Source organism: Bombina bombina, chromosome 4 (assembly GCF_027579735.1).
Source record: "Bombina bombina isolate aBomBom1 chromosome 4, aBomBom1.pri, whole genome shotgun sequence".
In the NCBI taxonomy this organism is placed as follows: domain Eukaryota; kingdom Metazoa; phylum Chordata; class Amphibia; order Anura; family Bombinatoridae; genus Bombina; species Bombina bombina.
The window spans coordinates 1141525495-1141552692 of NC_069502.1; the positions used below are offsets into that span (position 1 = coordinate 1141525495).

At 37.7% G+C, this 27198-nt stretch overlaps 1 protein-coding gene across 1 annotated transcript in view; it reads left to right on the forward strand.

Annotated features, from left to right (window-relative positions):
- Window positions 1-27198, forward strand: part of MARK1 (microtubule affinity regulating kinase 1) — a 554415-nt gene that overhangs the window by 402812 nt on the left and 124405 nt on the right. The window contains exon 9 of the mRNA XM_053712515.1: window positions 21449-21568. Coding sequence (XP_053568490.1) covers window positions 21449-21568 — 120 coding nt within the window. The remainder of the gene's footprint in view (window positions 1-21448; window positions 21569-27198) is intronic.

Consider the following 27198-nt stretch of genomic DNA (forward strand, 5'->3'; position numbering starts at 1 on the left):
CAACACCAAATTAAGACTCCAAGGAGGAGAGATTGATTTAATGACAGGCTTGATACGAACCAAAGCCTGCACAAAACAATGAATATCAGGAAGCTTAGCCGAGATTTGTCCTTTCAAGGAACTTGCAGACAAACCTTTATCCAAACCATCCTGAAGAAACTGTAAAATTCTTGGAATTCTAAAAGAAGAGAATGAGAAGAACACCATGAAATGTAAGCCTTCCAAACTCGATAATAAATCTTTCTAGAAATCTAGGAGTCAGAAAAACCTCTATGACTAAGCACTAAGCGTTCAATTTCCATACCTTCAAATTTAATGATTTGAGATTCTGATGAAAAAACGGACCTTGAGATAGAAGGTCTGGCCTTAATGGAAGTGGCCAAGGTTGGCAACTGGACATCCGGACACGATCCGCATAACAAAACCTGTGAGGCCATGCTGGAGCCACCAGCAGCACAAATGATTGTTCCATGATGATTTTGGAGATCACTCTTGGCAGAAGAACTAGAGGTGGGACAATATAAGCAGGATGATATAACCAAGGGAAGTGTCAACGCATCCACTGCTTCCGCCTGAGGATCTCTGGACCTGGACAGGTACCTGGGAAGTTTCTTGTTTAGATGAGATGCCATCAGATCTATTTCTGGAAGACCCCACATCTGAACAACTTAAGAAAACACCTCTGGGGGAATTGACCACTCCCCTGGATGTAAAGTCTGACGACTGAGGTAATCCGCTTCCCAATTGTCTATACCTGGGATATGAACCGCATAAATTAGACAGGAGCTGGATTCCACCCAAACAAGTATCCAAGATACTTCTTTCATAGCTTGGGGACTGTGAGTCCCACCCTGATGATCGACATATGCCACAGTTGTGATATTGTCTGTCTGAAAACAAATGAATGGTTCTCTTTTCAACAGAGGCCAAAACTGAAGAGCCCTGAGAATTGGTAATATTGGTAATCTCGCCTCTTGAGATTTCCAAACCCCTTGTGCTGTCAGAGATCCCCAAACAGCCCCCCAACCTGAAAGACTTGCATCTGTTGTGATCACAGTCCAGGTTGGACGAACGAAAGAGGCCCCTAGAATCATACGATGATCATCTAACTACAAAGTCAGAGAGAGTCGAACATTGGGATTTAAGGATATTAATTGTGATATCCTTGAATAATCCCTGCACTATTGGTTCAGCATACAAAGCTGGAGAGGTCTCATATGAAAACGAGCATAGGGGATCACGTCCGATGCTGCAGTCATGAGACCTAAAACTTCCATGCACATAGCCACTGAAGGGAATAATTGAGACTGAAGGCAAGCTGAAACCAATTTTAATCGTCTCTTGTCTGTTAGGGACACTGAATCTATCTGGAAACCTAAAAAGGTTACCCTTGTCTGAGGAATCAAAAAACTTTTTTTGTAAATTGATCCTCCAACCATGTTTTTGAAGAAACAACACTAGTTGATTTGTGTGAGATTCTGCAGAACGTAAAGACGGAGCAAGTACCAAGATATCGTCCAAATAAGGAAACACTGCAATACCCCGTTCTCTGATTACAGAGAGTAGGGCACCGAGAACCTTTGAAAAGATTCTTGGAGCTGTCGCTAGGCCAAAAGGAAGAGCAACAAATTGGTAATGCTTGTCTAGAAAAGAGAATCTCAGGAACTGATAGTGATCTGGATGAATCGGAATATGAAGATATGCATCCTGTAAGTCTATTGTGGACATATAATGCCCTTGCTGAACAAAAGGCAGAATAGTCCTTATACTCACCATTTTGAAAGCTGGTACTCTTACATATCTATTCAAAATCTTTAGATCCAAAACTGGTATGAATGAATTTTCTTTCTTTGGGACAATGAATAGATTTGAATAAAACCCCAACTTAAGTTCTCATCTCATCGTCCTGCTGTGAAAAATTAAGGACAGATATAAAACAGGCAATGAAATAGGCTACACTAAAAAGGTTGTTTCCACACAGCCTTGTTTACACAAAATACATATATACACTCTGGAAGCCTTTCCAAACATATACATTTAAATATGAAAAATTATTTTTAATCAATTTTAAGATTTTAAAATATGTTTTACTGTGTTTTAATGTAAATATTTTACATTCTAATGTTCTTCAATTAGAAGAAAATGTTCTTTGTATTTCTCTCTCTCTCTCTCTCTTATATATATATATATATATATATATATATATATATATATATATATACACAGGTAGCCCTCAGTTTACGCCGGGGTTAGGTTCCAGAAGGAATGGTTGTAAATCGAAACCATTGTAAATTGAAATCCAGTATATAATGAGGGAGATAGGTTCCAGGCCCCTCTCAAAATTGTCATAAGTAACACCTAATACATTATGTTTAAAGCTTTGAAATGAAGACTTTGAATGCTACACAGCATTATAAACCTAATAAAATAATCACACAACACAGAATATATAATTAAACTAAGTTAAATGAACAAAAACATTTGCTAAACAGCATTATAAACCTAATAAAATAATCACACAACACAGACTTCACTTGCATTTTTCTGCAAACAGTTCTTTCAATGCATTCCAATCTGGACTGATTTATAGACAGGAAGATCTTGTTCCTTTGAAATCTGCTCAATAGCTCAGGTCTGGTTAAACTGATTCATTTCAGCCTGCTTGGCTTTGCTGCAACATAAGCGGACAGCTCCACCTACTGGCTATTTTTATAAATGCACTGCTTTCTCAATGCTTTTTAATAGCAGTCACATGACTGGAAAAAAAGGTTGTTATTCTGAAACGGTGTAAATTGAACCGTTGTAAAACAAGGGCGACCTGTGTGTGTGTATATGTATATATATATATATATATATATATATATATATATATATATATATATATATATAAAATTCAAAGTAGACAAGCACTCCAGAAATCCAAATCACATGCCCAGGGTGCAGCAGATAGGTAAATAGAAAGTAATGAAGAGTGCACTCACCAGGACTTTTCAAAGCTTGAGTACTCAGTGCTCAGTGTTCTTTGCTGTACTGGACCCCTCCGGGACCTTTTTGCCTTATATATATATATATATATATATATATATATATATATATATATATATATATATATATATATATATATATATATATATATTGTGAACCTCATTTGCATGTCTTACCCAGAATCATTTGCTGCATTGGAAACAATGTATTCTTTTTTTTAGTTTTCGGTGGGAAAAGCAAACCTTCTGACTTGACTAGATTTGTGAATGGGCTACACGATGAGTTATTCTCAACATTTTGTACCTAGTGGAGGATTTTAGTGTAGGATTTCAAACTCATTTTTCGCCTCCCCATAATTTTAAAAGTTGTTTCATAAATATATATTTATAGTAAAATATATAGACTGCACTCACTGGATTTGTGAAAAAAAAATTAAAAAAATGATTTTGTTATATCATAGTGACGTTTCGGGATCCACAAACCCCTTCCTCAGACCAAACAACTGTTGGTCTGAGGAAGGGGTCTGTGGATCCCGAAACATCACTATGATATAACAAAATAAATCTATTATTCCATAGGATTACATTTCAATAGTAAAATATATAGACTGCACTCACTGGATTTGTGGAAAAATAATAGATTTATTTTGTTATATCATAGTGATAATTCGGGATCCACAGACCCCTTCCTCAGACAAACAGTTGTTTGGTCTGAGGAAGGGGTTTGTGGATCCCGAAACGTCACTATGATATAACAAAAGAAAACTATTTTTTTCCCCAAATCCAGTGAGTGCAGTCTATATGTTTTACTATAAATATATATTTATGAAACAACTTTTAAAATTATGGGGAGGCGAAAAGTGAGTTTGAAATCCTCCACTAGGTACAAAATGTAGAGAATAACTCATTGTGTAGCTCAGAGCTTTCCAAACTTTTCATGTCGGTGACACACTTTTTAGACCTACATCATTTCGCGACACAGTAATTCAGTTGTACTAGCAAAAAGTAGATTAAACTAACTTGTTTTAAGTGATACGGACACATACATAAATGATAAAATAATTAAATGTATTTACAAGTAACAGTAAGTATGTGCAAGAATAAAAAAAAGTTTAATATCACCAATATCTACTTACTATTTTAATGGGATGTATGAGGTTGATAGGATGAACACAGTTTCTGAATATTTGGTGGAATATTAGACACTCGCATTTTTAAGCTTCCCCTTCCTATCCATATATCAAGAGCAGGAGCAGCAATGCACTACTGGGAGCTAGTTGCAAAAAACCCCCACTAACTTCAGCTCAGCATTTAAGCTGCCGCCCTCAGAGCTCGGTGAGACTGATTGACTACTGCCCGCGCTGCAAACATACTGCTGTCCCACTCCCTGACTACACATGCAGTCATGAGCCAATTAAGGAGACTACACGTGCAGTCAGGAGCCAATGTGCCGCCAATGGGAACAGTTTCAGTTCCCACTGAGCTGTGCCAATTGGTTAAGATGATCTGTGACCCACTAGGTATCAATCACGTGTCAACCATGTGATATGCGTAGTAGGCAGGCGGAAAGTCAGAAACCAAAAAAAAAAATTAAAAAAAAATTGTGCTGAAGCAGGGACACACCTACACACTGCTGCCGACACACTAGTGTGTCCCGACACGCAGTTTGGAAAGCACTGGTGTAGCCCATTCACAAATCTAGTCAAGTCAGAAGGTTTGCTCTTCCCACAGAAAACTAAAAAAAAAAGAATACATTGTTTCCAATCCCAATATATATATGAGCGAGAGAGAAATACAAAGAACATTTTCTTCTAATTTAAGAACATTGGAATGTAAAATATTTACATTAAAAACACAGTAAAACATATTTTAAAATCTTAAAACTGATTAAAAATAATTTTTCATGTTTAAATGTATATGAGTGGAAAGGCTTCCAGAGTGTATATATGTATTTTGTGTAAACAAGGCTGTGTGGAAACAACCTTGTTAGTGTAGCCTATTTATTGCCTGTTTTATATCTGTCCTTAATTTTTCACAGCAGGACAATGAGATGAGAACTTAAGTTCAAACATGGCAGCACTCATTACCTTACAGAAACTCAATGGGATTTAGAAAACCAACAGTTTTTAGAGTTAAATTACACGAAAATGTGACAAAATGAATAATGAAAGTATATTGCAGAGTGTTTTAACTATACATTATTAAACTAAACATTCTATATTACAATATCATACTGTTTAATATCTCTTTAAATCTTGACCTGTTTGTGCCTTAACAAATCGAGACAAACACTCAAGATCTGTAGCATCTAAACAACAAGACAAAAGACAATTGTAGCTTTCTATAGATGTCATAAACGCAGTCTTCATGTGATTTGGCCAAGTAGATAATGTTTCAGATAGAAGCCTTTTTTTTAAAAAAAAAAAAAAAAACTACTGCTAATGTGACCTTGCATTTTATCTGTGATTTCTGTGGTTGCTTTCCCAGAGCTGTGTGTCTTGCACAATTATTCATTCATGTGAGATTGTAGCCTTGGAAAATGCATTTATCTTCCATAGTTTTGCTAGTAGTGCCCCAGCTCATTGCCCACAAACAATAAGCCTGTGTTGGCAGGCAGTAATATTGACTTTCTTGCCTGATTTAATAGAATACTCAACTCTGAGCTGCACTGCCAGCATGTTGTATGTTGTAACATCATGTACATTTATATATGTATAATCATTGGTAAATCTAAGCAAAGAAGGCTGTGAAAAATTGTCTTTATTGTTTAACCTTTTGATCTTTTGTTAAAAACAAAATACACAAAAACACTCAGCTCTCAAGGATATCAAACAATTGCAAACACAACACAGGTTTATCTAAAAAAAAAATCTGTTAAATATATGTGTGGCACAATTATTTTCATCCCTATGAATTCATATGAGAAAAATATATTTTAAATTGATTCTGAACACAATTTTTTTTTCTTTCATGATTCAGATCAAGCAACTTTCTAATTTACTCCTATTATCAATTTTTATTTGTTCTTTTACTTTCTTTATTTGAAAAGCAGGAATGAATTGAGGTTCAGCACCCTGGATAGTGCTTGCTTATTGGTGGCTACATTTAGCCACTAATCAGCAAGAGAACAAAGAAAAATTGATAATAGGAGTAAATTAGAAAATTGCTTACAGTTGCATGCTCTATCTGAATCATTAAAGAACACATTTGGGTTTAATATCCCTTGAAGTATATTCCCATTGATAGTTTACATTTTTAGTACATCTGGGTGAGAAGGAACAGGATATTGTTAAACCATGACTTCCTGTTTCACAGGGGTATAAATATGATATAACACATACACCAGATTCCCTTAGTCATTTATCACAACGGGTAAGACCAAGGAATATAGCTGTGATGTGCGGCAAATGTTTATTGAGCTTCACAAAATAGGAAGTAGCTATAAGAAAATAGCAAAAGCATTGAAAATGCCCACTTCCACCATCAGGGCAATAATTAAGAATTTTGAGTCAGCTGGAAATATAATGAATCAACCTGAAAGAGGATGTTTGTCTATATTGTCTCAACGCATTGTAAAGATGATAATTCAAGTGGCCATATATCTCCAAGGATCACAGCTGGATAATTGCCGAAGTTAGTTGTATCTTGGAGTCAGAAAGTCTCCAAAACTACAATCTGACGTCACCTACATCACCACAAGTTGTTTGGAAGGGTTTCAAGAAAAAAGCCTCTAGTCTCATCCAAAAACAAGGTCAAGCGTCTTCAGTTTGCCAGACACTAATGGAACTTCAAATGGGATCGGGTTCTATGGTCAGATGAAACCAAAATAGAGCTTTTTGGCAATAAACACCAGATGTGGGTTTGGCGCACACAGCGAGGTAGCCATATAGAAAAGTACCTCATACCCACGGTTAAATATAGTGGTGGCTCTCTAATGTTTTTGGGCTTTTTTTTCTGCCAGAGGACCTGGACATTTTGTTAGGATACATTGAATCATCGACTCAATCACTTTTCCTGTGACTCATTTTATATCAGTGTTTTGTAACTCCAGTCCTCAGAGATCTATAATCAGCTATAATTCAGGGTAGAACTTAGGAACACTGATTTATGTGATACATTGAATATTTACATTATCTGCATCAGGTCAAACAATAAGAATGAGCAAGTGCTCGAGTACCCATTGACAATGCTTCAGTTACCCCCAGGATTACATGTACCACATGTTGGAAAAAAAAATTCTGGAAGAATTAAAATTTTTGCAGTCATTGGCTCTGGACACACTCTCAAAGATTAAACTAAGTACATTTATTGGTGAAGAAAAAGTATGCTATCTAAGAATATATGTCTTTATTGCTTGTATCTTAGTCTTTTAAAACATAGTTTGTAAAAAACAGTATTTCTTTCATGTAATTGGCAAGAGTCCATAAGCTAGTGACGTATGGGATATACAATCCTACCAGGAGGGGCAAAGTTTCCCAAACCTCAAAATGCCTATAAATACACCCCTCACCACACCCACAGTTTAGTTTTACAAACTTTGCCTCTTATGGAGGTGGTGAAGTAAGTTTGTGCTAAGATTTCTACGTTGATATGCGCTTCTCAGCATTTTGAAGCCCGGTTCCTCTCAGAGTACAGTGAATGTCAGAGGGATGTGAAGGGAGTATCACCTATTGAATGCAATGGTTTTCCTCGTGGGAGATCTATTTCATAGGTTCTCTGTTATCGGTTGTAGAGATTCATCTCCTACCTCCCTTATTCAGATCGACGATATACTCTTATATTCCATTACCTCTACTGATAACTGTTTCAGTACTGGTTTGGCTATCTGCTATATGTGGATGGATGTCTTTCGGTAAGTATGTTTTCATTACTTAAGACACTCTCAGCTATGGTTTGGCACTTTATGCATTAATATAAAGTTCTAAATATATGTATTGTACATATATTTGCCATGAGTCAGGTTTATGTATATTTCCTTTTGCAGACTATCAGTTTCATATTTTGGAAAAAACATATTTAGGAAATATTTTTCTTACCTGGGGTTTAGTCTTTTTTCAAATTGACTGCTTTTTTCATTAAATTTCCCGGGAAAAATTAGGCTCACAAGGGCGCAAAATGCCAAAGTTTATTGCGTCATTCTTGGCGTGAGAATTTTTTTGCCGCGAAGGTACGTACGGCCGATGACGCAAATTCATCATTTCCGGGGTCTTAGTTGACGCCGAGTTCTTTGCACAAGGTTGCGTCTTCAATGACATTTTCGGATGTTGTTAGCACCAAAAAAATTTCAGTTGCGTTGTGCGTCATACTTGGTGCCAAATAATTTAATTATTTAAACCCCACTCCCTATATGCCCCTTGCCTTTTTTATGCTCAGAGGACTATGCTGTTTGCATTTTTTTCCCATTCCTGAAACTGCCATATAAGGAAATTAATAATTTTGCTTTATATGTTGTTTTTTTCTCTTACATTTGCAAGATGTCTCAATCTGATCCTGTCTCAGAAATCACAGTTGGAACCCTACTGCCTGATACCAGTTCTACCAAAGCTAAGTGCATTTTTTGTAAATTTGTGGAGATTATATCTCCAGCTGTGGTATGTAATAGTTGTCATGATAAGCTTTTACATGCAGAGAATGTGTGCATCAGTAATAGTGCAATGCCTGTTGTTCCTTCAACATCTAATGTACATGATATACCTGTGAATTCAAAAGATTTTATTGCTGATGCGATTCAGAAGGCTTTGTCTGCCATCCCGCCTTCTAATAAACGTAAAAGGTCTTTTAAAACTTCTCATAAAGTTGATGAAATTTCAAATGACCGAAAACATACTGAATTATCCTCCTCTGTTGAGGATCTATCTGATTCAGAAGATCCTTCCTCAGATATTGACACTGACAAATCTACTTATTTATTTAAAATGGAGTATATTCGTTCCTTAAAAGAGGTGTTTATTACATTTGATATTGTGGAAACTAGTCCTCTTGATATTAAAACTAGTAAACATTTAAATTCTGTTTATAAACCTCCTGTGGGTACTCCAGAGGTTTTTCCAGTTCCTGATACTATTTCTGATATGATTTCTAAGGAATGGAATAGGCCTGGTACTTCTTTTAGTCCTTTTTCAAGGTTTAAAAAATCGTATCCTTTGCCAGCAGTTAGATTGGAGTTTTGGGAAAAGATCCCCAAAGTTGATGGGGATATCTCTACTCTTGCTAAACATACTACTATTCCTATGGGTGGACTAAAGTTTAATCCCACATGTGATGGCTTGTGGACACCTCCATGAAAGAAATGAATTTGTCAGGTTAGCATAAAGTATGTTTTTAAACCACAGTAAAGCAGCTATTTATTTTTTATTAATACAATTGCTTCTATATATGAAATATAACATTGTTGATTGGAGGAGCTCAAGTATAATGTATATATAGTAATTTATTTTATTAGCTGATGAGAGTCCACAAATCATGTGGGTATATTTGCTGTCCACCTGGCAAAACACCTCTACAGTCCAGAGCTTTGCTCCAACCCATTTTTTATTAGAGATGTGCATTCAGCTCCTTCTTAAGGATACAAATACAGAAGTTGATGGCTGCTTGTACCGATCAGATCTTTTCGTAACTGGATTGAACGATCACCACCCTAAGATCGGTGCAAAGTGTGGGGATCTTTCACTAGAATCAATCTGGCTACGAAAAGATCCAAATGGCACGATCGGCCTCTTACTTCACGAAGGATCCGAATGTACATTCTTATATGTTATCACTTACCCTTCCACGCTCAGTTATTTTTTGACTCCAGCGTAGAGCAGGTGAAACTTTGAAGTGCTCAAGTCTTCACATCATTGATAGGGGTTCTCTAACCAATCTGATACCCAACTTCCCACTCAAAAGTGCCTCGTGGACAGAGGTTCAATAGGACTTATTCGCATTGGCCTTTTACTTACTGCTGCTTGGTTTGTGTAAGAAGAAGGTGCTGCATGTAAGAAGGAGGTGCTGCATGTAAGTAGAAGGAGGTGCTGCATGTAAGTAGAAGGAGGTGCTGCATGTAAGTAGAAGAAGGTGCTGCATGTAAGTAGAAGGAGTTGCTGCATGTAAGTAGAAGGAGGTGCTGCATGTAAGTAGAAGGAGGTGCTGCGTGTAAGACGGAGGTGCTGCATGTAAGTAGAAGGTGCTCCGTGTAAGAAGGAGGTGCTGCATGTAAGTAGAAGGAGGTGCTGCATGTAAGTAGAAGGAGGTGCTGCGTGTAAGAAGGAGGTGCTGCATGTAAGAAGGAGGTGCTGCATCTTGGTCTGTTGTTTACTTATGTGGCCAAAACTATGAAAATGACTAATAAACAAAGGTGCAGCTATCTGTGGTATTCCCACTCTCCCCTCCTCGTCTGACCACAGGCCATCTTGGCCTTTGGTCAGACCTGCAGACATTTGCATTTTAGCCATTAAATCCCTTCCCAACAGATTAACAGGACTATTGGGTATTATGCGAAAAGCATAAGTGAACCTGGTTGAAGGGCTATCATTTGGGAATACTTCTAAAGGGGGTGTTATGGGACACATAACTGGGACTCCTCCAATGCCAACAGATTTTTCACATGTATTAGTTACTGGCCCATTGTATTCTCTAGCAGAAATGCTAGATTTTGTTGCTCTGGTATCTACCAAAAAATCATGTGGGACACCTTGCACAACTAAGGACATTAATGGTAAATCCTGCCAATGATAAGACAATTGAGCCGTATAACATGTGAGAAGTTCCTTCTGCTGGCAATCCTAGTGGGTATTATTCTGATTCTGGGAAGGAAACTGAGTCCAGGGAATCTGGTATCGCGGAGCGTTGCTGGGATTCTGGGGGGGAGTTATTATTCCCATTATACTGATCATTTCTGTCCCTTTTAGGTTGTGGGAAGTCTCGCTGCCAATGATCATTAGCCCCACAATTCCAGCAAGATCTGTCTGAAGAGGTGTTTATACCTCCTCTCCTGTTACCATTCCACTGAGATCTGTCTCTCCCTCTAAAACTTCTATTCTGTCCTCTTCCTCTCTGTTAGCTGAATCATTAAACATACTCTCTTGACCTTTCTCATTACACATATGAAAAACATCTGCCGCATCTTTCTCTCGCACAGCCTTTTCAAATTCCTCCACTTTCATTGCATGTATGCCTGAAATTGTCTGTCTCACCAATTGCGCAGTTTGCAAATGCATATTATTCAACAGATGTTGCACATACAATTGCCCTAAATCTCCTTGCGTCCCCAAACAACATTCTTGTCTCCAACAGTCACCAAATCTTTTTAAAAAATCAGACACCTTTTCTCCTTTCTTTTGCTTACACGCACCAGCTTTCGTGATATCTTTACAATCACCATGCTGACTTTTAAGGAATTTCTCAATCGCCACCCACATATCACTTACAACTGTCGGTTCTCTCTACGCATAATTAACACCAGTTGGAACATCATATTTAGTATCTAGCAAATTGTACAATTCAGCAAAATTTTCATCTGCATATTTGGTAATCACATTTAACAAAAACCTATAATCAGGACCACCCAGACACATATCGTTTTTGACCCTTTTAAGATAGGTAACTGCTCCCATCGGATGCTTCACAGGGTCAGGGCATTTCAATGCCCAATCCATCAAACGCTCTGAGTCAGGGGTCTAATCATGGTTTGTTCACCTATAGTTACAAATGGTGCATCTGTGTCTGTGTCAGTGTCTGCGTCTGTGCCCTGCATGTGTGATCTTGTGTGCTTTCCTACGAGGCAAGGATCACTAACAGCTTTAGTCTTAGTTTTAGTCTGTCTTGGAGCACTCGGTGGCCCCCCTTCCTTGCCCACAAAACTAGTGAACACAGGAGCTAGCTTCCTCGCTGACCTCTCAATGCTGTGCTCACTGACAGCTTGAAATTCCTCGTCGTCCTCTCTCTCAGGAGTGGACATTCCTCTGTCTACACTGCTCTTGTCCTGAAATGAAACTGTTAAACTTTTCCTAGCCACTAAAGATGCAACAGCAGCGTCTTCCACCTGCTCTGTCTCTCTTCTACGTGCCCCATTAAGCGCAATTAATGAGGGGTACAGTGCAGACGGTGGAGCTGAGGGAACCGCTGGAGCTGAGGGAACAGCTGGATATGGAGGAGGCAGGGTATTACAATCGGTCCAAAAAGAAGACAGTTTCACCCAAACCTCTCCAGATTCTCTCATGTATTTCTTATCCCATAAGGGGTCTCCACTTGGACCCTGATAAGCAGGATCCTTTAAACACATACCCCTTATCATAGTAACATGTGGTTCACAGAGAGAACCTGTACGAGGGAACGTATTTGCTTCCTGAGGATACAATGACTCCGTCCAGCCCGACAAGTTATTGTTAAATGGGATTGCGTAATACCCTCCTGCTATTCTAGTTACAAAATCTCTGGGAGTTTCCCCTTTAACAGGCTGAGGGTTTGTAATATGTAAGGTATTTTTACCAGCACTAGATGGTACATGCTGAACAGATTTATACTTAATATTACATTTTTGAACATCAGCATTGCTGTCACAATTTTTGCTATGAGCAGACCCCATTTCCACAACACAATAATAGCAGTGATAAAATGCACAATCACTTAATATTTTCTAAGCACAGCACAGCACAATCACATGGCAGTAAAAGCATAAGCAATCAAGCAAATGCAGCACCAAATACCAATTCAATTCCAGTGATAGGTAACAAAACTGTACTATAGGAATATATAGGGAAAACCTCAACACAGATGAGACTCTAACTCGCCGTAACACAGCAATGTCACTCTGCCCGGGGGACTTAAACCGCCCGTCAAGTACACGCTAACTTTTTTTCTTTTGCGCGCTTCACCAGACAGGACTGCACACCTGTCTACACTAGCAGGACTGTAACCTGTCTAGAGGGGTTAATACAAATGCCGTCAGGACTGGAACCTCCGCAAAAACCCTGCACCTTTACTGCAGGAACCCCTTAACCCTTTATATATATATATATATATATCACCAACACCTATTATAAAAATGTAGGTTCAGATTCACAGAGGGAAAATCAGAGTAAAAAAAACAACACTTATCTACTTACCCAGTGCGAATCCCACTTCTGACACCAGAATTGTTAGGTGTTATTTTCAGGGGGGGAGAGTGTCAGTCAGCGCTTGGCCTGGAACACACCGTATCAGCTGGAAATGAATGGATTATTTGATAGGATATCCCAGAGAACAGAAATCAGACCACGCAGCAATCAGTCTAACATCTGCTCTGTTTATTGAAAGATGAGCAAAACTTCTTATAGGCAATCATTACAGCATATAGGGTTAACATGATGACACGTTCATGACCGCATCATTTTACACAGTGTTTGTCAGGAAAGAAATAAGCTTATGATTATAATTGGATAAAGTAGAGTTTTGAGAAGAAATGTTTCTATAACCATAATAAAGGTACATCTGGGCCCACAGCAAGGCCGTGTGAGCATCTTATAGAGATAACAGCTTCCAGGCGCATCGCCAGGAACATTTACAAGGCCAACCTAGCTATACAAAGATTCATAATATCTACATCTTTCCCACTACATAATAAACTGCTATAATAAATGTTTCTTAGACAAGATGGATGCCTAAGACAAAATGGCAACTAAAAACAAGATGGCGGTAATGCTAACATTTCCTAACACCAAGACTCCAAGAGTCTTTCCCAGCAGTACATGAAAGGGCTAATTTGGCAAAGAGAGTCATGCAATTTGCTTTGCATTATGGGTAATTATGCTGTATTTCAGAACATTGTACTGTTATATTTATTTTATTGCTAATTAAATCAGTTTAGCGTGTTAATAGTTGATAGTATCTGGGTTTTCATTTTCTTTCCCCTCTAGACTTGGTCTCACTCTGTTGTGCATACTTAGTCATACATGTCTTTTACTCTTATGTTTGCTTTATGATCATTAGAACAGTCTAGTGCAGCTCAGGCCCCTTGACCATTAAATAGGGGTGAGGTCAGATCTATTGATCATGCACGCTTCTCATATTTACGCATACTCTGCAAGCTGTGCCTGTGTTTTTCCCCTCTCATCTGTGTGCATCATGTGCTAAGCATATTTCTAATACTATACAGAAGATACTAGACAGGGAGTGTCTGCATTTTTAACTTTCAGGGTGGCCTAGGGTTTTAATGCCCCACAGTTGGACCCTCAGCGAGGGAGGTGTCTCCCATTATCAGATAAGTGTACCCTATCTGTGGAGGGTAGGAGATAGAGCTTATCCACAAGCTTCATCATTACAGTGCCAGGTCCTAGGGCCCAGGGCAATTGTAGTGGATGTCCTAATGGTGCCATGGTCATTTCAGATGATGTAGATCTTTCCTTCTTTGTGCTGCTACCCAGAGTGATAGCCAGAACCAAGCTGAATGAGGGGTCAGGCCTTGCAGAACTTTCTATGCTGTTTTCTTGCCTTCTGTGGCATTTTTCTCCCAGAAAAGACTTTTGTCTCAGGGTCCTTTCTTTCTCTTGTAAGGTGTATCCAGTCCACGGGTTCATCCATTACTTGTGGGATATTCTCCTTTCCAATAGGAAGTTGCAAGAGGACACCCACAGCAGAGCTCTCTATATAGCTCCTCCCCTAACTGCCACCTCCAGTCATTCTCTTGCAACTCTCGACAAGGGAAGTATCAAGAGATAAGTGGTGACTTAGTGTAGTGTTATCTTCAATCAAAAGTTTGTTATTTTTAAACGGTACCAGCGTTGTACTGTTTTTACTCTCAGGCAGAAATTAGATGAAGAATTCTGCCTGGAGGTTGATGATCTTAGCGGTTTGTAACTAAGGTCCATTGCTGTTCTCACACATAACTGAAGAGTATGGAAGAAAGCTTCAGTTGGGGGAACGGTCTGCAGATTACCTGCTTTGAGGTATGTTCAGTATTTTTATTTCTAGAGAGATGAAATAAGTTCTAGAAAATGCTGACAGAGCCTTGTGTATTTGAGGTAAGCCTGATGCAGTGATTTAACAGCGACTGGGATCATGCTTACAAAACAGGTTAACACTCATGTTAATATTATTCAGTGTCAAAACGTTTACATGTTTTCATAAATAGAACGTTTTTTCTCTGAGGGAGATAAATCTTTATTTAGGGCCTAGTTTTCCACATTGCTAGTCAGATACTCCTAGGAGTATTTTCTTAAGGCCCCTCTGACATCCAGTACATGGTGGGAGGGGCCTATTTTAGCGCTATTGCTGCGCAGTTTTAATTCAGACTGAGACATCCAGCTTCCCTAGAGGAGTCCTTTGGCATCTGAGGACCATTATAAGGGGTTTATTCCTTCACCAAATTGTATTTGAACAGTAACATTTTTGTTTAATTACTGTTTCACCTTTATTAAGTCCCATACGGACATTGTTCTGGCCTTTCTGAGGTCTCACGGGTGGAAAGTGAACAGAGAAAAGAGTTCTCTTTCTCCCTTCACAAGAGTTTCCTTCCTAGGAACTCTGATAGATTCAGTAGAAATGAAGATTTTTCTGACGGAGGTCAGGATATCAAAGCTTCTAACTTCCTGTCGTGTTCTTCATTCCACTTCTCGGCCGTCAGTGGCTCAGTGTATGGAAATGATCGGCCTAATGGTAGCGGCAATGGACATAGTTCTGTTTGCCCGCCTACATCTCAGACCACTGCAACTTTGCATGCTCAATCAGTGGAATGGGGACTACACAGATTTGTCTCCTCTGTTAAATCTGGATCAAAAGACCAGGGATTCTCTTCTCTGGTGGTTATCTCGGGTTCATCTGTCCAGGGGAATGAGTTTCCGCAGGCCAGAGTGGACTATAGTGACGACAGATGCCAGCCTTCTGGGCTGGGGTGCGGTCTGGAACTCCCTGAAGGCTCAGGGTTCGTGGACTCAGGAGGAAGCCCTCCTTCCGATAAACATTCTGGAACTCAGAGCGATATTCAATGCTCTTCAGGCTTGGCCTCAGCTAGCTGCGGTCAAGTTCATCAGATTTCAGTCGGACAATATCACGACTGTAGCCTATATCAACCATCAGGGGGGAACAAGGAAATTCCCCTGGCAATGATGGAAGTTTCAAAGATAATTCTATGGGCGGAGGTTCACTCTTGCCATCTATCTGCTATCCATATCCCAGGAGTAGAGAACTGGGAGGCGGACTTTCTAAGTCGGCAGACTTTTCATCCGGGGGAGTGGGAGCTCCATCCGGAGGTATTTGCCCAGCTAATTCAATTATGGGGCAAACCAGAACTGGATCTGATGGCGTCTCGTCAGAACGCCAAGCTTCCTCGTTACGGGTCCAGGTCGAGGGATCCCCAGGTGACGCTGATAGATGCTCTAGCAGTGCCCGGGTCCTTCAGCCTGGCTTATGTGTTTCCACCGTTTCCTCTCCTCCCTCGTCTGATTGCCAAGATCAAGCAGGAGAGAGCTTCAGTGATTTTGATAGCACCTGTGTAGCCACGCAGGACTTGGTATGCAGATCTGGTGGACATGTCATCCTTTCCACCATGGACTCTGCCGCTGAGGCAGGACCTCCTACTCCAAGGTCCATTCAAACATCCAAATCTAGTTTCTCTGCGTCTGACTCGTTGGAGATTGAACGCTTGATTTTATCAAAACGTGGTTTCTCCGAGTCGGTCATTGATACCTTGATTCAGGCTCATAAGATATGGTGTAAATATCTTCATTGGTGTGAATCCAAGGGTTACTCGTGGAGTAAGGTCAGGATTCCCAGGATACTATCTTTTCTCCAAGAAGGATTGGAAAAGGGATTATCGGCTAGTTCCTTAAAGGGACAGATTTCTGCTCTGTCTATTCTTTTGCACAAGCGCCTGGCTGATGTTTCCAGACGTTCAGGCGTTTTGTCAGGCTTTGGTTAGAATCAGGCCTGTGTTTAAACCTGTTGCTCCCCCATGGAGTTTAAATTTAGTTCTTAAGGTTCTTCAAGGGGTTCCGTTTGAACCCTTGCATTCCATAGATATCAAGCTTTTATCTTGGAAAGTTTTGTTTTTAGTAGCTATCTCTTCGGCTCGAAGAGTTTCAGAGTTATCTGCCTTGCAGTGTGATTCCCCTTATCTGATCTTCCATGCAGATAAGGTAGTTTTGCGTACCAAACCTGGGTTTCTTCCTAAGGTAGTATCTAATAGGAATATCAATCAGGAAATTGTTGTTCCGTCACTGTGTCCTAATCCTTCTTCAAAGAAGGAACGTCTGTTACACAATCTTGACGTGGTTTCGTGCTTTAAAGTTTTATTTGCAAGCTACTAAGGATTTTCGTCAAACATCTGTATTGTTTGTTGTCTACTCTGGAAAGAGGAGAGGCCAAAAGGCTTCGGCAACTTCTCTTTCTTTTTGGCTAAGAAGCATAATTCGTTTAGCCTATGAGACTGCTGGCCAGCAGCCTCCAGAAAGAATTACAGCTCATTCTACTAGAGCGGTAGCTTCCACATGGGCTTTTAAACATGAGGCCTCTGTTGAACAGATTTGTAAGGCGGCGACTTGGTCTTCGCTTCATACTTTTTCTAAATTCTACAAATTTGATACTTTTGCTTCCTCAGAGGCTGTTTTGGGAGAAAGGTCTTACAGGCAGTGGTGCCTTCCGTTTAAGTACCTGCCTTGTCCCTCCCTTCATCCGTGTCCTAAAGGTTTGGTATTGGTATCCCACAAGTAATGGATGAACCCGTGGACTGGATACACCTTACAAGAGAAAACAAAATGTATGCTTACCTGATAAATTTCTTTCTCTTGTGGTGTATCCAGTCCACGGCCCGCCCTGTCACTTTAAGGCAGGTGTTTTTATTTTTTAAACTACAGTTACCACTGCACCCTATAGTTTCTCCTTTTTCTTACTTGTCTTCGGTCGAATGACTGGAGGTGGCAGTTAGGGGAGGAGCTATATAGACAGCTCTGCTGTGGGTGTCCTCTTGCAACTTCCTGTTGGGAAGGAGAATATCCCACAAGTAATGGCTGAACCCGGGGACTGGATACACCACAAGAGAAAGAAATTTATCAGGTAAGCATAAATTTTGTTTTTTAAGGTCTTAGGACCTTAAATTTTTTGGCTTGGCAATTGAATGCTGATTTCGATAGATGCTTGTCTGGCAAGGTGACTAAGAAAGGAAGCCCGTTTCCAGACATGTTGTGGATAATTTGTGGATTCTCATCGGCATATATATAAAAAATAACGATATAACTGAGGTTGGAAGGGAAAGGGATAAGACATGAGGTGGATCCATTATTAAAGAGATATGAAACACAAAATTTGTCTTTCATGATACAGATAGAGCATGCGATTTTTAAACAACTTTCTAATTTATTCTATTATCAAATTTTCTTCTTTCTTTTGGAAATCTTTTTTTTTTTTTTTTTTTTTTTTTTTTTAAAAGCAGGGATATCTGTCCATGTCTAGAGCACTAATATTGCAGCGGTTTTGGAAGAATGTTATCCATTTGCAAGAGCACTAGATGGCAGCACTATTTCCTGCCGTGTAGAGCTCCAGACATCTACCTTCAACACTTAAAGGGATAGGATAGTCAAAATTAAACTTGTATGATTCAGATAGAGCATGTCATTTTAAATTCACTTATATTTTCAAATGTGATTTGTTTTTTTGGTATCCCTTGTTAAAAAATAATATGCACATATCCTACACTAGTGAGAGATAGCTGCTGATTGGTGTCTGCACACATTTGTCTCTTGTGATTGGCTAACGAGATGTGTTTAACTAGCTGCTAGTAGTGCAGTGCTGTTCCTTCAGCAAAGGATAACAAGAGAATTAAGCAAATTTGATAATAGAAGTAAATTGGAAAGTTGTTTGAAATTGTATGTTCTGTCCAAATCATGAAAGAAAATTTTGGGGTTTTCTGTCCCTTTAACAAAGAATACCACGGGGACAAAGAAAATTTGATCTGTCTGAATCACAAAAGAACATTTTTGGGTTTCATATCCCTTTTAAATAAATTTGTCAAGTAATCATAAATTATGTTTTTTCCTCCAGTAAACTTATATTTAATAGTTAAAATGAGCTTAAATTGAATATTAATTATCATTTTCTGCTTCACAAATTTTAAAACAAATTGTATGTCCAAATACCGAATGCCTGATTTTTACAGAACGTTCTTGAACTATGTGTGCACTTAGCAAATCATAAAATTGTTAGGTTTGTGATATTAATTTGTTTATAAATGGGATTCCTACAGTTTCAATTGTTACATTATCTAAACTAGAACATTGCATTTGTAGTGTTTGTGTATAAACCCTTTCATTACTAGGTCAAAAGTTACTAATCTACTAATCTCCATTGAAAGAAACCTTTCATAATGTGGAATCTTTTCATTAAAGTGTGCAGAGGTCTTACATTGTTTAGCAAATTGGCTCTGTTGAAGAATGTACCAATTTTAGAGGGTACTCTTTTGGAAAAATAGATTTAAACTCAGTGAATAGGACAGGACACTAAGTTAAAATTATTTTCTCTGGGTTGACAATAACCAACACATGATCCGAGTTACTACAGAAACAAATATGTGTAGAAAAGGTTAAACAAGCAACACTTGAGGGAGATTCACACAAAGCTCTTTAATAAAGCATATATTACCCCTACTATATATAGTAAGTGGGTGACGGAAACCCCTAACGTTTGTGCAAAATGCCAATTTACTGACCCCGTTTAGTTGATCCTCTTTAAAAAATGTCTGTGTTTAAATAAATTCTGGGCTATGATAGAGAGATGGCTAAATAAGATTTGCAATGTGTCACTTAGTTTAGATGAACAGGCAATAATATTCTTAGACCTCTCAGGCAAGCTGGGGAAATGGAAGCTATTAATATATAATACCATACTTATGGCAAGGAAATGAATACTTAAGGCCTGGCTAAAAAAGGAAACCTCCTACATTCAAACAATTAAAACACTTTTTTGTTACAACACCTAACCATAGAAAAGTTTGATACCATGGTAGATCTCAGATCCAGAGTCAAAGGGACATGGAATTCTATTTTTTTTTGTTTCAGAGTTCAGCTAGAACATACAATTTTAAAAAACTTTGCAATTTACTTCTATTATCAAATGTGTGTCGTATTCAAAGAGCAGCACTGCACTACTGGGAGCTAAATGATCACATTTAGTTTGCCAATCAGGAGTGACAAATGTGTGCAGGAACCAATCCCCAACTAACTCCCACAAGTGTAGGAGCAAGTGTTTTTCAACAAAGAATACAAAGTGAAAACAGTACATTTGAAAATAGAAGTTAATTTAAAAGTGTCTTAATATGGCATGCTCTATCTGAATCAAGCAAGTTTAATTATGACTTTCCTACCCCTTTAAACTCTTCATGGAAAAATGGGAAGAGTTTATTATACATTTGCCATTGCAAGTTGAAAAACAAGTAATAATATACCTGTTCATGAATTCAGATTATATTTTACATAATCAGTTGAGAGGGGAATGTTGTCTGGGTTGTTAAATTAGAGCAGAGGTAGAGAGATGTATCAAATAGCCTAGATCAGCGTGAGTGGGACTGGTGAATTGAGTCCAAGGGAAGAATAAGGCTCATGCAGGAGATTTTCATCTATTAGATTAGGTGGTAAAGAGGCTGCACAAAGTTTGTTTGAGTTTGTTTTTGGTTATGGGGAGGGGGTAAAGGATCTTATTTACATAAAAAGAACAACATCGGACTAAGAACCAGAATGACTTTTTGGATGCCAGAAAGATGCAATTACAAGAATGAAACATTTTTATGTTATTTGCCTTTATTCTGTACAGGTGTACTTTACAATACTATTAAAGGGACAGTCTACTCCAGAATTTGTATTGTTTAAAAAGATAGATAATCCCTTTATTACCCATTCCCCAGTTTTGCATAACCAACACTGCTATAGTAATACACTTTTTACCCCTGTGATTACCTTGTATCTAAGCCTCTGCAGACTGACCCCTTATCTCAGTTCTTTTGACAGACATTCATTTTAGCCAATCAGTGCTGACTCTTAAATAACTTAATGGGAGTGAACACAATGTTATCTATGTGAAACACACAAACTAGCAATGTCTGACTGTCAAAAACTGCCAAAATGCACTGAGATAAGAAACAGTTCACAATTTAGAAATTAGCATATAAGCCTACCTAGGTTTAGCTTTCCACAAAGAATACCAAGCGAACAAAGCAAATATGATGATAAAAGTAAATTGGAAAGTTGTTTAAAATTACATGCCCTATCGGAATAATGAAAGTTTAATTTTGACTATATTGTTCCTTTAACTGGTGTATATGCTGTCCTGGTGTTCCTTAATAAAATAAAATAAAAAGATTTTATCTGTTTCAGGATACTTCTCAAATCCCAGGCAGCAAAATGGTTTACAAAGATATTTATTTTTTATTTATTAGATATAATCATATTAAAGCTATAACCCCATTAGACATCTATCAATGCCATATGCAGTAACATTTCCCTTGTTTGTTTGTTTTTGTGAAGGAATTACGGGAACGTGTTTTGCGAGGAAAATACCGAATACCTTTCTATATGTCCACAGACTGTGAAAACTTACTAAAAAAACTTCTTGTATTGAATCCAATAAAACGAGGCAGCTTGGAAGTAAGTATTATGTTTAAATAAAAATATGTTCCAATCTAATAACATGTAATAGCAACTGAAAATTGCACACCATGGAAAAATTAGGCTAAAGGACGCTGTTATCAAGCAGTGCAACTCAGTATTTCATCTTTCTGGGGTGAATAAATAAAAAAAAACTATTAAGGGCTAGATTACGAGTAGAGCGCTATTTATCACTCCCGCTCGTGCACTAACTGCTCTTAACTTCGGCTTTTCACGCGCATCTTATAACGTGCATTTTACTGGTAAAAGGTTTTCACTCGAGCGCTAACCCGACGTGCAAAAAGTTAAAGTTACAATATTGCAAAAGCATTAACGTATTTTCCCATAGACTTCAATGGAGCACAAAAAGTGGAAAAAAAAACTAACACCCAACATGTTTTCAGCTACTTAAAGGGACATTAAACACTAAATACATGCTAGATAGAATGATGCATTCAAAGAAAAGATTAGTCCATGACTAACATGTAGATGTATTTTTTAAAGTTTCATTAGTTGTTTAAAATGTGACAAAATAAGTGTAAAGTTTTAGTGTCTATAAAACACTGGCAGCTGCCATGTTGTAACTTGTGTTACCTTCTCTGCTGTGGCCAATTAGGGACAGTTATAAATAGGTCACTAGAGTGTGCAGCCAATGGTTGTGCTGGATTTAACAGTGTTCTGCACTTCCATTTCTAACAGGAACTGAAAAGCTCACAATTTCAGAATGGAATTACAGGCAAAGAGGACAAAATAAATAATGAAAGTATATTGCAGAGTTGTTTTATATATACAATTTATCATTTTATATTACCATCTCAAAGTGTTTAATGTCCCTTTAACTGCAAAGGGCTCCAATGCACTTATGTTTATGTCTATACATGAATACATATGTATTTATGTCTGTAAATACATATATACACATATAAACACGCACACACACACATATATATTTATTCACATACATATACATATTTAGACATATATATGTATGTATCTCTCTTAAAGCCCTTTCATGCCTTTTTTTTCTAACACCTGAGACAACATATCTTTTAGTTCTTATAACTTTTTTATGCAATTTTTCTAAAAAATTTTTTATTAGTGCTGTTATGACAGTAAATTAAGTTTCTTCTACAAGATATGACGAGTCCACGGATTTCATCCTTACTTGTGGGATTTATCCTCCTGCTAACAGGAAGTGGCAAAGAGCACCACAGCAGAGCTGTATATATAGCTCCTCCACCTCCAGTCATTCTCTTTGCCTGTATAGTAATAGGAAGAGGTAAAGTGAGGTGTTAGTTTAGTTTCTTCAATCAAGAAGTTTTTTATTTTAAAATGGTGCCAGTGAGTACTATTTTTCTCAGGGAGAGTGAGGAGTCTTTCTACCCTGATGTGTATGATCTTAGCAAACGTTTTCTAAGATCCATGATGGTTCCCACAGCAGCTGAAGGTAGTGTAAGAAAATCTTCAGTGTGGAGAACGGTGTCTTGCTACAAGCAACTTTGAGGTATGTTCAGTCCTTTTGTTTCTGGGGAGACTTGATGCACAGAACAGGCTGACATTTTCTCCTTTATGGGGAGGGGTAAGCAGTATACACTATGTGTAAAGAAATGGTGTACCTGGAATCCCTTTTCTCTTTATTGCCAAAGTATGTAAAAGATTTTTTGTCCTATAAAGAGGGGCTTGACGCTGGGAGCTGCGGTTCTGCTTAAAGGCTGTCATGTTATGTAGGTGGCAAAACGTGGTTTAGAAAGGAGCGCCAAATCTTGGCGAGGTCTGGTGCGGTATAGGTGTGAAAATATGGTATTCTGTCTGAGAAATTGTATAGCGCTATAGCTCAGCTACAATTATGGTAGTTGTGCTGTATAGATGTGTAGGTTTTGATATCTAGATATAAGATCTAAGAGTGGCACAGTTGATACATAAAAGCATTTAATACATATTAAACATATAAAACAAGGGTGTCGTTTAAAATATATTTTAACAGAACGGCAAGAAATAATGTGTAAAAACACATAAACACATAAATATCTATAAAAACACGCGTGTTTTGCTTTTTAGCTGTATGTATAATGTCTCATAAAATTCGTCTCATATATAGTTGTGTTGGCATAAATCTGAAAATAATAAACAATAACAAATAATAAAAAACAATGAAAAGTAAATAATGTCCAATAATCCCTTCTCAAAGTTAAGAGATATATAAAAAAAGGTTAAGTAGTGTCCAAAAATCCCTTCTCAAAGTTAAGAGATATAAATAGATTTTCACATGTGTATCCAAAAAATAAACTGACCAAATTTAAGTGTTGTCCAAAAACGTGGTATAAATGAATAGTGCAAATCCAGCAGATTCAAAAGTTCTATTAAAAAAGCTTTGCAAAAAACATTTCAAAGAGACATTTAAAAAACATCAAAATGAAGGTAGAAAAAAAGGTCTATCAAAATATGGTGACAAAGAATAATCCGTGAAGTCAATCCAAAATAGTGATAAAAATAAGTCCAAAAAAGATGTAAAATATCCAAAAGATAAAAAACAAAAAATAAATGATTAGTATGTGCACAAACTAGTGAGAGTGATCCCAAAAAGGGGGCTTATGTGGAGGGGTTATGTTTCCATGTAGAAAAATTATTTGCTGTATAAAAATAAAAAATAAAAAATAAAAATAAGCAAAAATACAAAAATATAAATAAAAATAATCATAGGGAATCTTCAAACCCTGAAAATAAAAGATAATAACAATAGTGTAATACTGTATTATAATTCAACAATCAAGGAATAAATAGCTCACCATAGCTCTGTCAACGCGTTTCGGCCCTCAAGAGAGGCCTTTATCAAGACTATAGTATGGTGTGGGTGAGCTGAAGACTTTATACCTTTCTCTAACCAATCAAATTGCATTGAAATTGCGCCAAATTTTTGCGCCAAAATTTCGCGCCAAAATTTCGCGCCAAAAATGTGGTACCGGATGTGTTGAGCCGGAAGTGCTCATCTGTATATAAAAAAAAAATAAAATAAAATAAAAAAAAAAAAAAAAAAAAAGTTCACATTTGTCTCTGTATCATTTAGATAAGGCTTTTATTTAGAGTTTGTCTATGTCTATGTTTATTAAACATTGTCTATGTTGTTCCTAATGTGTTTATTCGTGTTATGTGCCTTAGTAGTTAGCTGTGGGGTCAAATGTTATGGTTTGCCGGTGTTTTTTTTAACCGGAAATGGCCGCTGAGATGTAAACATCCGGTTAAGCTATATCGGATGTTATGGGTGAGGCGGAAGTGGTATTTACTCTGTACCAATCAGATCCGGAGGGGCAGAAAGCAGTTATCCCACATGTAGAGCCAGTTTTACAACTTGGCATGAAATATATGACAAAATACCGGTACGTTTCTGAACCGGAAGTAGCCGGAAAAAGTAAGATACTTTAACATCCGGTAAGATTGAGCCGGATGTTGCACCTTACCGGTCATGGTTAAACCGGAAGTGGTGTGTATCCTAGCCTATTCAAATTCAAAGGGACAAAAAGTGTTAACCTTGGTATTTGTCTAGTGAACAAAATCAATGTAGGGATCACGGTACAGAGAGTGTATATTGTAAAATACACAGTTTATATATATTGGAAAATATATATATATATCGAAAAATACATAATCTAATAAATAGAGATCTAAAAACCTTAAAGGAACTTTTGGAAACTTTCTAAAAAACTTTTTAGGATAAAAATATAAAAGATATGTAGTATAAAGAAAAACTTTTTTACAATGCATCTATGATTGGTTAGAAAATCTATAGAAGGAGTACATTTGTATCAACCTGTATTCTCTTTTTGTCATGTGCAATATTGGGTATTGGAAGTCTTATTTTCTATCTAAATGTGCCTGGTATAAAAATTAGTTAACCATGTGCGCACTATGATAGGAGTTTTTTGAAATTTGATGTGGATATGAAGGAAACTTGTCTCATACAAGTATATGAATGTATTTATGTAGATTGTGAGATCAATGGGTACTTTTATCGATCTAATTGATTAGTTGTCTTTTGGGGAATTGTGAATTTAAATTTGTTATGAGGTATAATCATGTTGTTGGTATTGGGATTATGTTACCTCTATACACATTTTAAATTGTGTTTATATTCTTATGAAGAGTCAGGCTTCGGTTACTTTCTAACTTATTCTGTTAGATATTTCCCAGATGGAGAGGTTGCTAAGTCAAGTGTCTCTTATGCTGTTGACATATTATGGGATCATATCTTGTTAATATTATTGGCATCTCATATGCTGTTGACATATTAGGGGATCATATCTTGTTAATGTTATTGGCATCTATATAGTCTCTCTGTATGTGTAATAAGGTTTGTTGGAACTCATCTTATGGCTATTTGAGTAGAGCAATAAAAATAAAGATGATTAGATTGGCTTTAGAGATCCTAATATAGATCTTTGTGTGGATCTATGCAGGACATCTTCATTAGATATATTTTGTTCTTGTCGTGTCATATATTGACCTCGTTATGTTTTCTTTATTGTTTTCCTTCTGTATGAGGGCAGCAGTGTTTTCCGAATAGATATTCAGAAGTCAAATTTATGTGTGTTTCAAGCTTAAAAGATGTGAGAGGTCTTCCTTGTTGTTCAGACCCTTCGGGTAGAGACAATCCAGCTCAAATATCCATCTGGATTCCGCGATTAGGAGCTTCTTTTCATAGTTGCCTCCCCTCCAATTAGGCTTTACTATCTGGATACCATAGAAGTTTAGATCCTTGATGTTTCCTTTGTGTTTAATAGAAAAGTGTCTATACAGTGCGGTGTCTGTGCTGCCATGTTCAATCTGTAGCACATGTTCCCGTATTCTGTCTTTTAGGCATCTCGAGGTTTGTCCGACGTATTGTAGTCCACATTTGCATTGTATTATGTAAATTACCCCCTTGCTGCTGCATCTGATCAGATCCTTTATTTCATGTTTGATACTGGAGTTGTGCGGTGAAAAGTTTTTGATTTTCAAGCCTCTCTTACACGCCTTGCAGCTCGGGCATGGGAAAAAACCTTTTATGGGTTTCCCGGATATATCTCTCGTCTGAGGTGTTGTTGGGCGTGGAATGCTAGGAGATAGAATGTTCTTAAGGTTATCTGATTTTCTATAGATAAATTTCGGTCTGTTGATGAGTGTTTCGCCAATTGTGTCGTCATCCTTCAGTAGATGCCAGTGCTTTTCTATTATTTTCTCGATGGTTCTCCTGTTTTCGCTGTACTGCGTGATAAAGGCAACCTCTATGGAGTCGGTGTTCATGTCTCTCCTAATTCTCTTGTCTTTATACTTGAGAAGTTCCTTGCGATCCTTTTGCCTGACTTCTTCTATATCTTTGTGGAGTTTTTCCTCTTCATATCCTCTCTCAAGAAAGCGTTTTTTCAGTTCTTCCGCCTGGGTTTCCCATAAAATGGGGTCCGAACAGTTCTTTTTCAATCTTAGTAACTGTCCCTTTGGTATATTCTCCTTCCATTTGAAATGATGGCAGCTGTCCCTGTGGACATAGTTGTTACAATCCACAGGTTTAAAAAATGTTGAAGTCTGAAGTTTCCCATTTTTGATGGTAATTTTTAGATCGAGGAATGTGATTTCCTTGTCACTGATCTCGTAGGTAA